We start from the raw sequence: 14323 nt of genomic DNA, 5'->3' as shown, positions 1-14323 counted from the left end.
AATGTCGTACGACTCATGGGTTCGAGAGGCCTTGATCAGCGATCAGACGTTTCCTCTAAGGTATCAGGCGTTTCTCTCCAAGATCGCCCCTACCTAAGTAAGACGAGAGAGCCCATTTTTACCTCGTCGTCCGAAGGTGTTTCACGTAAGAAACCTTGGACCAAGGTCTCCAGACCTTTAAAGCGTAAGTCGGTCCCTTCAGGACAAGTCCAACGTCCCGGATGTAGCCACTGGGACAGTTCGGACTCGTTACCGTCATCTGATGACTGCTCGCCGCCTAAGAGAGGCAAAGTTGTGCCGTCTCATTCGTTAACCCCGTCTGTTACCGCACCTGCTTCCGTAGACCCTAAATGGGTGTTACTGCAAGACATGCAGTCCAAGCTTGCGTCCTTGATGGAGGACTACAACGCTGAGAAGGTTTCCGTTGAACCTACGAGCCTTCAGCCATCCAAGCGTTCTGTTGTGCGTCCTGTTGACGTGGATGTAGCTTTCTCGCGTCAACCAGTTGGGGTGGTACCTCCACCGATGCGACCCAGTGTGGATTTCCAGCCGCACGTTGACGTTAGGCAACGCACTGATGCGTTTGGTGACGTTCAGGACGTTCATCAACCATCAGAGTTGACTTGTTTTGACGCGGTGCGTCAACCTCCGCAACCCGGTATGGTGTTGACTGCACAACCCAGACGGTCTAAACAGTCTCGGGTGGACGCTGTGCGTCCTCGCGCACCTGTTATTGTTGACAGTTCCCAGACTGTTCAGCAGTTCCAGGACGCTGCGTCCGGCTCCGTCACGTATGCACCTGTGCGACCGGACTCTGCGAGTCAAACGTTGCCTACTCCGTTGCCGTTTTCTCATCAGTTATCGGATGAGGAACAGTCAGATGAGGACGTTGCTGAACCACAGCATGAAGATCAACCTTCAGAACTAGATGAGCCTAAAGCAGTTCAACCATCCTTGGATTTTAGAAAAGTCATGGCTGTTTTTAAAGAATTGTTCCCTGACCACTTTATTTCTGTGGCTCCTCGTTCGCCGCCGTCAGAGTTTGTCTTAGGCGTTCCTGCTACCATGCCTGCCTTTACTAAACTCGTTCTCTCTCGCTCATCCAAGAGAGCTTTACGGATGTTAGGCGATTGGTTAGAGACCAAGAGGAGTTTAGGGAAGACAGCATTTGCCTTCCCCCCATCTAAACTCTCATCTAGATCGAGCGTCTGGTATGCCACGGGAGAAGTTCTCGGCTTGGGAGTTCCTGCCTCTGCCCAGGGCGACTTCTCAAGTCTTGTAGACTCTCCCCGCCGCCTTGCCATGAGACGCTCGAAGATTTGTTGGTCACCCTCGGACCTGGACCACCTTCTTAAAGGCATTTTTAGGGCGTTTGAAGTCTTTAACTTCCTGGACTGGTGTCTAGGAGCCCTGAGTAGGAAAATCTTACTCATTATGTCCTGCATGGACAAGGCCGTCCGTGATGGGTCCAACGAGCTTGCCGCTTCATTCACGTCCGGAGTCCTTAAGAAACCAGAGTCTCTGTGCTCGTTTCTGTCAGCAGGAGTGACGCCATGCCAAAGATCCGAGCTACTCTTTGCGCCCTTGTCTAAGTGCTTGTTTCCTGAAGTCTTGGTTAAGGAAATTGCCTTGTCTTTAGTGCAGAAGGACACCCACGATCTAGTTGCGTCCTCGGCTCGCAAAGCTCCCCCTTTGCCTGCCTTGTCTGCCAGACCTAGGATGAACACTCCTGCGTCCAGGTTTATCCCGCCCTTTCGTGGCAGAGCCCCCAGCAGGGGAGGTGCTCGTGCCGAAGGGAAGAGAGGGAAGAGGAAAGGATCCAAGTCCTCTAAGGGCAGAGTCTGACTGCCCGCAACTTCAGACAGCAGTAGGTGCCAGACTCAAGAACTTCTGGCAAGCCTGGGAGAAGAGAGGCGCAGATCAACAATCTGTGAGGTTGCTCAGAGAGGGGTACAAAATCCCTTTTGTACGCAAACCCCCTCTAGCGACGTCCCCCATCGATCTCTCTCCCAGGTACCGAGAGGAAGAAAAGAGACAAGCCCTGAAACTGGAAGTGTCTCTTTTGCTAGAGAAGGGAGCGGTGGTCAAAGTCTCGGACCTTCAATCACCGGGGTTTTACAACCGTCTCTTCCTAGTATCAAAGAAGACAGGAGGTTGGAGACCGGTGCTAGACGTCAGTGCTCTGAATGTCTTTGTCACAAAGACGAAGTTTACCACGGAGACCACAAAGTCAGTCCTAGCAGCGGTCAGAAAGGAAGACTGGATGGTCTCTCTAGACCTAAGGGACGCCTACTTCCACATCCCCATTCACTCAGACTCCCAACCTTTTCTGAGATTCGTCTTCGACGATGTGGTGTACCAGTTTCGGGCCCTGTGCTTTGGCCTAAGCACAGCTCCTCTCGTGTTTACGAGGCTTATGAGGAATATGGCAAAATTCCTCCACTTATCGGACATCCGAGCCTCCCTTTATTTGGACGACTGGCTTCTCAGAGCCTCTTCCAGTCATCGCTGTCTGAAGGATCTCAATTGGACTCTAGATCTGACCAAGGAATTGGGACTCCTTGTCAACTTGGAAAAGTCACAGCTGGTCCCATCCCAAACTATTCTGTATTTAGGGATGGAGATTCACAGTCAAGTTTTTCGGGCTTTTCCGTCGGCCCCCAGAATAGATCAAGCCCTGCTCTCCATCCAGAAGATGCTGAAGAAAGAACGCTGCTCAGTCAGGCTGTGGATGAGTCTGGTAGGAACGCTGTCATCCCTGGAGCAATTTGTCTCACTAGGAAGGCTACACCTCCGTCCTCTTCAATTCCATCTGGCTCTTCACTGGAAAAAGGACAAGACGCTAGAGGCGGTCTCGATCCCGATTTCCGAAAAGATCAAGTCTTGTCTGACTTGGTGGAAGGACAATATCAACCTACGAGAGGGTCTTCCCCTGGCAGTTCAGATACCCAACCACGTTCTCTTCTCGGACGCATCGGACTTGGGCTGGGGCGCGACGCTGGACGGTCGGGAATGCTCAGGTCTGTGGAACTCGAGTCAGAGGAGCAAGCATATCAACAGCAAGGAGCTTTTGGCGGTTCATCTGGCCTTGATAAGCTTCGAGAATCTCCTTCGAGGCAAGGTGGTGGAGGTCAACTCGGACAACACCACGGCCTTGGCATACATTTCCAAACAGGGAGGTACCCACTCACTGACTTTGTACGAGATCGCAAGGGACCTGCTCATCTGGTCAAAAGATCGAGGCATCTCCCTAGTAACGAGGTTCATCCAGGGCGACTTGAACGTCCTAGCAGATTGTCTCAGTCGGAAAGGTCAAGTAATTCCAACCGAATGGACCCTCCACAAGGATGTGTGCAAGAGACTTTGGGCGACTTGGGGTCAACCCACCATAGATCTCTTTGCAACCTCGCTGACCAAGAGGCTTCCAATCTATTGCTCTCCAGTCCCGGACCCAGCAGCAATACATATAGATGCCTTCCTCCTAGATTGGTCACATCTAGACCTTTACGCATTCCCACCATTCAAGATTGTCAACAAGGTACTGCAGAAATTCGCCTCTCACGAAGGGACAAGGTTGACGTTAGTTGCTCCCCTCTGGCCCGCGAGAGAATGGTTCACCGAGGTACTTCGATGGCTAGTAGACGTTCCCAGAAGTCTTCCTCTAAGAGTAGACCTTCTACGTCAGCCACACGTAAAGAAGGTACACCAAAGCCTCCACGCTCTTCGTCTGACTGCCTTCAGACTATCGAAAGACTCTCGAGAGCTAGAGGCTTTTCGAAGGAGGCAGCCAGCGCGATTGCTAGAGCAAGGAGAGCGTCTACCATTAGAGTCTACCAATCGAAGTGGGAAGTCTTCCGAGACTGGTGCAAGTCAGTTTCCGTATCCTCGACCAGTACCTCTGTAGCCCAAATAGCTGATTTTCTCTTATACCTGAGAAAAGTACGATCCCTTTCAGCTCCTACTATCAAGGGCTACAGAAGCATGTTGGCCTCGGTCTTCCGGCATAGAGGCTTAGATCTTTCCTACAATAAAGATCTGCAAGACCTCCTTAAGTCTTTTGAGACCTCTAAGGAGCGTCGTTTGGCTACACCTGGGTGGAATTTAGACGTGGTCCTAAGATTCCTCATGTCAGGCAGGTTTGAGCCTTTACAGTCAGCCTCCCTGAAAGATCTCACTCTTAAGACTCTTTTCCTGGTATGCTTAGCCTCGGCTAAAAGAGTCAGTGAGCTTCATGCCTTCAGCAAGAACATCGGGTTTTCGTCAGAAAAAACTACTTGTTCTCTGCAGCTTGGTTTCCTAGCCAAAAATGAGCTACCTTCTCGTCCTTGGCCTAAATCTTTCGATATTCCTAGCTTATCGGAGATCGTAGGCAATGAACTAGAAAGAGTCTTATGCCCTGTTAGAGGTCTTAAGTTCTACTTAGCTCGTACTAAACCTTTACGAGGCCAATCTGAAGCGTTATGGTGTTCGGTTAAGAAACCATCCTTGCCTATGTCAAAGAATGCTTTGTCATATTTTATCAGATTGTTAATACGAGAAGCTCATTCACACTTGAGTGAGGAAGACCGATCTTTGCTTAAGGTTAAGACGCACGAGGTTAGAGCTGTAGCAACTTCCGTGGCCTTTAAGCAAAATAGATCTCTGCAAAGTATCATGGACGCAACCTATTGGAGAAGCAAGTCAGTGTTCGCGTCATTTTACTTGAAAGATGTCCAGTCTCTTTACGAGAACTGCTACACACTGGGACCATTCGTAGCAGCGAGTGCAGTAGTGGGTGAGGGCTCAACCACTACAATTCCCTAATTCCATATCCTTTTAATCTGTCTCTTGAAATGTTTTAATGTTGTTTTTATGGGTTGTCCGGAAGGCTAAGAAGCCTTTCGCATCCTGGTTGATTTGGCGGGTGGTCAAAGTAATTTCTTTAGAGCGCCCAGATTAGGGGTTTGATGAGGTCCTGTTGTATGGGTTGCAGCCCTTGATACTTCAGCTCCTGGGGGTCTGTCAGCATCCTAAGAGGATCGCTGGGCTCCGTAAGGAAGACGTACTTACAAGGCAGAGTAATCGTCTAAGTCGACTTCCTTACCAGGTACCTATTTATTTTGGTTTTGTTATATTGATAACTGTCAAAATGAAATAAAAAACTCTTAGCTTATACGATGTAAACATAATTAACTCTGGTCTCTACCCACCTCCTTGGGTGTGAATCAGCTATTATATATTCACCGGCTAAGTTAAATATTTAAAAATGATATTTTAATTATAAAATAAATTTTTGAATATACTTACCCGGTGAATATATAAATTAAATGACCCTCCCTTCCTCCCCAATAGAGACGCAGTGGGATGAGAAGAAATTGAGGTTTTGTTTACATCGAGAGTGGTATCTGGCCGACAGTTGGCGCTGGTGGGCACACCCGCAACCTGTATAGCGATCGCTGGCGAGTTTTTATGTATGTGTCTGTCGAGCAACAGAGTTGCAGCTATTATATATTCACCGGGTAAGTATATTCAAAAATGTATTTTATAATTAAAATATCATATTTAAAATGTTTTGGGGGAATGTCGCAGTGAACATAAATGAGGTTTTCAGGATGACTTCTTCCCTGAGGATTACAGTATGTGGTATTCTGTAACTGACAAATTCTCTAGGGCATGGAGTAAAAAAATCTATCATCATTTCTTGTAGACCTGCAACTATAGTTGAATGGTCATGAATTAGGAGCCTCAGCTTTCCACATTTAGTACTCAGACCGTGACAGTTCCATTGTAAGATTAAAGAGAAATAGTTTACTTTTTGGAAGACTCCTTTGCTGAAGTCTCTTTATCAGTGCTCTTTGAAATGGTAGGAATCTGATAATCTCTTTGTGAAAGTAGGTCTTGCTAAGCTTGGTTTTACATTTTTCTTATCATAGGTCCAGTATATTCAAATTTCTTAAAGATTCATCATCTTTATTTTCAGATAAAATATACCTACAGTATTTCCTATAAGTATTTTTAATTTCTCATTGGAGGGGAGAGGGATGGCGGCCTCCCTCATTTTCGATTAAAAGCTAGAAAGCTACAGTACTGTATTGGGATTATGTACCTTCTTTGTGACAGATGCATCTAATAGCTCTCTAGCAAAAAGATTCTTCCCCTAAACCTGACAATGGCATGAGGTGTCAACCTAGGGTTATGCATCTGAAGAGTGAAAGATTCAGAGGAAAGGGGCACAGTTTCCAAATCATGAAGCATGGGGTTTGGCTTAAGAGATTTAGAAAGTGAAAGCTTTCCATTACCTGGTTTAGGTGGTGTTGCATTTCTGTGTATATCCAACATCCATTTTGTTTTACTGTAAAGTTGCCAAGCATATCACAAAACTGATATGCTGTGCGTCTGATTTCTGAACAGCTGTTTCATCTATATGATATTGCAGATGTTTCTAATTGATTGGTTTGTGATCCTGGTTACAATTAGTGCACTTTGCAACAGACATGCAGGTTCCATGCTCAAGATCCAAACAATAGTCACAGCTTTTTGTTTTTACATACTCGAGATGTATGTCAAAATTTGGAGCAATTGTAACATTGCAAAGGTTTCTGTTTGTAAAAGCAAAAAGACCAACTGGTATTCTCTCATTTTCAGTGTATACATGAGAGGGTACATCGTGGTCTTCAATAGGGAAAATAATCATAATGGTTCTGGAAATCTTATGAATCTTCCATATTTCTTTAGGCCACATATCCAAGATTTCTTCCTTAGTAAACTTATATAGGTCCCGGTTACAAATAACCCATCCTCCATAGTGATACTTGTATATTACTTACCATTCTTTTGTAGTAGCTTGTTAAATTTAAAATAATTATATTCCTCTCCCTTGGATGTTGCAATAATTCACATTGGTGACTTAGGCTTTCTTTGAATTTTATTTTGGGGTCAACAGCTTCACCATATCAGTTATTGGGGGTATACAGTACGTCCATGTTTCCAGGAGCTGCATTGCACCTGGTTAGGAAGGTGACTGTTTACTCATCTTTTTGAAAATTTTGTTGACCATAAAAAAGGAGACACTGTATATACAATGGGTTTGTCTGAAGATTTATAAAATATAGATTTTGTTTTGAATACATAATTCTTAAATTACAGCATTCATTATTGCAGTACTGTAATGAAGTATATAAGACAATTTTATTTGATTTTTGTTTTAAAGTTTTAATCTTTGAATTAATAAAAAAAAAAATAGAACAATGAAACCAAAATTTTCTACAGCATAATTACAGTTTGTATTGACCTCCAACTTTGCCATTTTAAAATGCAAATCAATTTCAGTAATCATTTTAATGAACATTTTATTTTTTAGTTGACGAGTATTTCAACTAATAAAATGTGCTGTATTTCAGCTCGTATTAGATTTACAATTACGGCGCTTGTGTATTCCGTCTTCTTCATGGTGACTGTCATCATGGTCTTTGGGGTCATAAAGGTAAGTGTAGTTTTATTTTAGCCAATAGGAAAGGTGGGTGAAAGAAGAGTGAGAACAGTTAGCTAACTAACCATAGTAGAGAATAATTTAGAAAATTAGTAATAGTAATGTAAAGTGTGCCTTTCAAGGGAATTCTTGTTACAACGAATGTTAATTTTTCTTTTAACTTTTTGTTTTCTAGTATTTTTGGCTACCAGCGTGGTATTTTTTTATGCTGGGGCAAATCCTTGTGGATTTTGCAAAATGGGAGGGTTGGAGAAACCTGGAGGCTTTATAGTGAGGGTTGTTTATTATTTAGAATTAAGTGCCTATATTCTCTCTTAGTAACTTGCTAAATTTAAAGTAATTATGTTGCTCTCCATTTGATGTCATAATAATTCACATTTGTGTTGGGTAAACTGTAAATGCAATATCTGTCTCTGATATCTCTGTGATATGATTCTATTATGTCTCTGCAAATTAGATATATTTCTTTTTTCAATACAATGGTATTGGTGATGAAGAACATACAAAGTGTTATATAGCTGCTTAAGCCAATGAAGCTACAAACTAAATTAGCAAGGTTTTACCTCATGCCTGCTCGTTTTTTCCCCCACCTTACCCCGATTAGAATTGGTCTTTATATGATAAATTCTGTGCAGGTTTGAATGTGCTTCTTGTAACCCAGAACACAAAAGGTGGGTGATGTCTGATAGCGTAGAATTCCAATATCTAACCTTGTCAATTAAAATAGGAACTAAAAATTAGGCTTCAGAGAATTCTCAAGCAAAGAAATGCCTGTCGAGTTATTTGATGTATAAGCTGAAGAGGTTCTCCCCCTTCTGGGAAAATACATCAACCACATCTCATACAAATAATACAGTAGCTACAAATATTTGTTGCTTGATGAGTTTTGGGGATAATAAGGCACCAATCAATTGGAAGGGACCAGTTCCAAATCATTTATAGTAAAAGTACTGAAAAGATAATCATTAGAGAATGAAAAGACAAATTGAATTCATTGCTGTTCCTAAACACCTGCATAGTGGCAGAGATTAAACCTTAGAGAGAATTGCTGACATTGCCAAGAGATTTTGAGGGTAATAACTCAGAATTAGATGACCTCACAATGCTTGTGGAGGACTAGTCAATCTGCTTTGCCACTGGTCGTAACATTTCTATTGAAAAATCCAAACCCTTAACTTCTGTAGCAGCCCATGAAATAGTGAGTTATGACCAAAGCCCTGTTTAGGTTTTCATGATTTTGTGTGGTAAAGTAATCCCTCGTCTATCGTGAGCATTGTCTTTCAACAATAAGCCGGCGATATAGAGACGAGTCTGCAATATAGATTTACATATGATATATTTATAAATCCGATGTGTTGAGGGAGTGAAAGATGAACTGTGATTTGGCTAGGGATTACTGTGGTCAGATTATATGAGGATTACAACTGGTTGTAAGGAGAATTATTTGGGAAGAGAAGGTCAGAAAGTGCCTCTTATGGCTACCTTCGTTAACCTTTGATTTAGAGTTTAAGCAGTTATTCAACACTGCTCATTTGTCCTTAGCAAAGCATATACAGTTACTTAATTGTAAGAGATTTGTATATATGAAACAATTTAAAAAATTGAAATATTTCAGAAAAAGCCAAGAATGATGATTCCATGGCTGGGATGGGTTATTATTGAAATCTTCATTGACTGCGCAAGTTTGCTTGGTCTTGGCTTTGGACCAGTGCGATTGAATATTGGCACGCTCTTTGATCTCCTGGCAATTATTTACTCCACCCAAGTCGTGACTTCCTATTATCTAGAGGTAAGGTTATATTGCTGGGTGATCCTTGATAGGCAATTCATATATCTTTGATATTATATAAAATCTATTAACAGAAATAATTACTGAAAGTCCCCAACTTACAAACATTCGGAGATACTAACACATATCCAACTGAAAATAAAGATTAGATAAAGAAATACTGTAATAAAACAATAATATATCATTTAATACAGTAAGCAAAATGATATTTGTAATAACCTGATATCTATTTCATAGAAAACTCAGCTATTTGTTGACTTTTGTTGCTGGAAATCATAGGTGTGGGATTCAGGTTAGGCCTACCTTAGTCCAAAATTTAACAATATTCGACTTACAGCTTCTTGAAACCAATTAAGTTTGTAAGTTGAGGACCTGTATATTCATATAGGAATTCAAACTAATTTTACATATTTATGCCCTTTACCAGAAAGAGTTTAATTGAATTGAATATAAAATTTAGGCCTTAAGCCATGCACTGGGGTATCAAAGGCCATTGAGCGCTGTATAATGCAAATTAATCAACCATACCCGTACTCTCACATTTGGTATCATTTTAACAAAAGAAAAATTCAGTACTGCAAACACTTAATGAGAGTCATCATATATTTGCATTCATGTGGTTTTAAGAAACTGCCGTAAAGAACTGTAACTCTGTTTTGTTTTAAGAAATTTAAATATCTAAATTTCAATATATCATAGCATGCAGTTCACCTTTATGATCATTTATAAATTTGTTAATTTGATTTTGTCTTTTAGTTAAGCTACTTCTATTACAAAGTTGTCACCAGCACATCCTTTATAATTTTCTCTTGTTCAGTTCTTACATCCCATACTAATTTTATGCAGCTTAAGGAAGCAGAAAGGAGAGAACTAGGGGTGACAGTTGTAGCAGTCACACGTTCACCAAACGAAATGATGGTTGTCTTACCAACTGGACTTAAAGATGATCCTCCACCTCCTTACCCAGGCTTCACATATGCTTGTAATCCTGCCTACAATCCTAACGGCATAGGTTACCCTGGGGGAGCAGCAGTGCAGAATTTTGAGCTTTTACCTCCTCCCGAGTATACACCAGGTAACAGTTCGCAGAATGCCCAAAATGGCCTTCTGCCAGTCCAGAGCAACACTCCTACGTATTCCGATTCGAACACGCCTAGTGAACCAGCGAGACTCGGTGAAGCGGCTCCATTGATGGAAAAACCACCCTTGCCAAACAACTGAAGAGTTTGATATGAATTCAGCAGGAGTCAGTAATTACCAGAAATTCTGTTTTTACAAAACAAATGAATTGAGGGAAACTATAATTTCTTGTACGTATCTAATGTACTGTATTTAGAGTTTGCAGTTTTCTGGGGTAGTACAGTGTAGTAGTTTTGTTTCTTTCTAAAATAAAATACTGAACTCTGACATATGGTGTAAAATGTACGGTCTTGTTATGAAGTCAACATTTGAATGCTAGACATTCTATGTTTTATAGTACAGTTTGATCTAGTTTTATTTAAAACATCTTCCAGATAGCAGGTTTGGTAGATAAATAGATGAAATTAGTGATGGGATGCATGCTATTTATTGTATAATATAAGCAAATTTACTGCATTCCATCAATAGAATATAATGGTTAGTATTACTAATGTTACCAAATATTTAATCACTTAACTATATTGCTGAATGACCTCTCAGTAGAAATGAAGACATAAAATCTTATATATTTTTCTTTTATAAGTTATTTATGTAAATGACCTGTTAGACAAAGACTATATCATGTCTGTTAGTTATTTTCTAAAGACTACTATGTGATTTATATATTTTATAAAAATATACAGTATTTCTCTTCTATAAGAGATAAGTTATCAGCCCTTATTTTCATTGGGGGTTTTTTAAGACCTGAGGTAGTCATGAAAGCAGTAATAGTCTGACCATCTTATATTAGAATTTTCTTTATATAGTTATATATACAGTATATATCAAAGGTATGGGTTTAAACAAAGAGACCAAATGTATTTCTTTCAGATTGATAACAGTCTGCATGCAATTTACTATATTTCTGAAAACATGTTACATCAGCTAGTGGATGACACTATAGTCCATTTCTTTTAGCGAGGCAGATTTGCACCGACTCGCAGCGGTGCCCTTTTAGCTCGGAAAAGTTTCCTGATCGCTGATTGGTTAGAATTATCTTGTCCAACCAATCAGCGATCCGGAAACTTTTCCGAGCTAAAAGGGCACCGCCGCGAGTCGGTGCAAATATGCATCGCTAAAAGAAATGGACTATAGTAGGTTTAATCTTGTAATTAATCCTGCTTGCTTTAGAATGAAGCAGTACAGTACTTTTTAACAACAGTCAATTGATTTTCCGCATGCAATAGATGATGTCTGGCATGTTTCTGATAGTGTACTGCCTTTATTCTATCATATAAGATGATTGACCAAAGGATCTGCATCACATATGCATTTATAGTATAGTATGATATTACCCAAAATGATATATAATCCTGTCTTGCTTTAGAAGAAATAGAAGTTAAACTGGAAGGAACCTAACTAAAAACATTTGGCATGATAAAATAATGTGGCCTGTTCCACTATTTTAAGCGACTGATTTTCTTCCGAGATTTGACGAGTAAAATGATTTATACATACCGATATGTATGAAGTTACTCTAGATCATGGTCAAGTTAACTTCTACAGTAGTTCCTTTTAAAGATGAAAAAATTTTAACTGGTTTATGGAGTTCTATGAGGATTTGATTATTGTCATTACAATATAGATGTAGGTAGAGAGAATCGTACAGTGTGTTAACAAATGCTCGGTTGTAAGTACAGTACTGTACACATACAGTAATACCCCTATTTTTGTCGGTTCGACATTCGATAGTTCTAACTTTACGTCTCTCCTTAAGTGTAATACAAAAATGAAATCATGACGTCAGTTTCTACTTCGTACAATAACAATGAAGTACTGTACTGGAAGCTTATTAATGTAGGTAATGTAACTAGTTTTTATAAAATGATAGCAAGTACTTTTTCATGTTTAGTATGTGTACAGTAGAGGGTACATAGAAATCACTTTTTAGGTCGAAAATCCAACCTACATAAAAAATCTACAAATGTCTGTCTCACCAAACCAACTAACGGTGTAGGGTGGGGTATTACTTTATAAATGTGTATGTCATAAAATTACTTATTTTTCTCCAGTCCTTTATATAAAGGATGCATTAAATGGGGAGAACATAGATTATAGTGAAAGACTTTGCTCTGAAAAAGATTTTATTATAAGATATATCTATTCTTGAAGCAAAAGTGTTAATTGAAGACATAGGAATTAAGTGTTTATAAAAGGAGAAATCGGTACTGTAGCACTTGGAAAGGTGATTTCGTAGAAAGATAGCATTTGGAGCTTTTAGAAAGCCAGTGGGAGAGAATCTTTTTCACTGGTTTTGAAAGATGTTTTAATTTCTATACTTCATAGATAGAAACTTACAGAATACAATATTTTTTTTCTTCTATATATGAAAACATGTGGGAATCTTTTTGAATTGTATTGTTGGTTTTAAAAGAATAATTCTTTTAAAGAAGTCTAGTGTATTGAAAAATGCAGTATTTATCTTTATTTTAAATAATAGTATTACAGTATTCATTATATCACTACTTTGAAGGGAATCTTATATATTTTTAAGTATTGTGTACAATATGTACTGTAAAATTCCTTTTCCCATATGTTACAAAGTTGCATCTTTTCAGTTATGAAAAGTAATGAAAACATACACGTAATGTTGCCTATAGTGTCATATTAACAAATTTCTTTACAGAATAGGGATTCTCTGTCAAGTTATTTGCTTTTACTTTGTAAAAACCTCTAAACACTGGGTACTTTCATTGCTTAAACTTACATAAAATCCCATTTTGAGTTTTGTTAGGGTTCAATTTCATCCCAATAATTTACATCATGCTCTAATTTAGCTAGATCTCTATCAAGAGAATCATCAAACACAGGCTTACATCAGGGGAAGTAATTTATAAAAAGGCTATCAGTCTGCACATGCAGCAAGCTTGTTTTCATGACCAAACCATATATCATGCATATATAATAAGGAAAGCAATGGTCTGAGAATATCACCCCGAGGAAAACCAAATATTACATTCCTATAATACTAGGAAGCCTATCCTATCAACAACTATTTGCAACTGTCAAAAATTCAAAATGAGAAAAAACAAATTCAAAATGAGACGCTATTCTTGGTTTTAATAAAAATTAAAAATATATTTGTGTGAGGCTGGTATGTCCAGTCCTCACTCTCGTTAAAATAGTATCAACGTTTCCGTTGCTAAAAGAAAAACTTTTTTTTACCATGAATTAACCCTGATGCTTCTTTATTTCTTAATACTAACAAGGAGAGGAAAAGGTCACCTGTCTGCTATTTCTGTAAAAAATAGAACCTAATAGATCTCTCAATATTGAATTGGGTAAACAGTTTTTATTAAATAATCATTTAAAATTACTTTACAGTAGTTGATACATTATTTTATAACTAGGAATACTTATGCTACTTTTGGATCAGACAGATTAAGCAACAGATTGTATTCAGTACCTCCCAATTTTACCTTAGCAGCTATTTATTTTTACTAGGTAGATCATAACTTGTATCCTTTCCTCTTTCCCTATTTTACAAGGTTGTGCAAAGGTTTTTTTTTTTTTTAAGTTATACTTCAAATTTAAATCTCTAATGTAACTAAAGAGAGCTTCTTATACCACATCCATGAATTCTCAAATTGCAAGAAATTCAACTGCCTTTTTTTCATATTTTCAATTGAAATCATTATGCAAATATTTAACTTTTAATTTGTATGTGGAAATTCTGTATTTTATTGCAGCTATGAGCTGCATTTCACCATGCTATGTAGTTTTACATCCGTCCATCACATTTATGTTTAGTAGGTTTCACTCTAGGTTGTGATTTTTAAACCTTGCATCGTGACCTTTAATACCAAGTGCATCTTGGGCATTTCTCTAGGGTCCTTGCAGCCTCTTTAAACCTATAACCTTTTTCCTTTTTTCCTTTTTTTTTTTTT

The 14323-nt window shown here is 39.4% G+C and overlaps 1 protein-coding gene across 2 annotated transcripts in view; it reads left to right on the top strand.

The window, feature by feature from the left end:
* LOC137654215 (uncharacterized) overlaps positions 1-10963 on the top strand; it is a 36912-nt gene extending 25949 nt beyond the window's left edge. For both annotated transcript variants that reach the window (XM_068387853.1, XM_068387854.1), the window contains exons 4-6: positions 7380-7462; positions 9084-9257; positions 10104-10963. In XM_068387853.1, coding sequence (XP_068243954.1) covers positions 7380-7462; positions 9084-9257; positions 10104-10478 — 632 coding nt within the window. In that variant the 3' untranslated portion in view covers positions 10479-10963. The remainder of the gene's footprint in view (positions 1-7379; positions 7463-9083; positions 9258-10103) is intronic.
* Positions 10964-14323: the final 3360 nt, after the last annotated feature.

Source organism: Palaemon carinicauda, chromosome 15 (genome assembly GCF_036898095.1).
Source record: "Palaemon carinicauda isolate YSFRI2023 chromosome 15, ASM3689809v2, whole genome shotgun sequence".
NCBI lineage: Eukaryota > Metazoa > Arthropoda > Malacostraca > Decapoda > Palaemonidae > Palaemon > Palaemon carinicauda.
The sequence above is the reverse complement of the archived record's forward strand: the minus strand, read 5'-3'. Positions and strand labels throughout refer to the sequence as shown.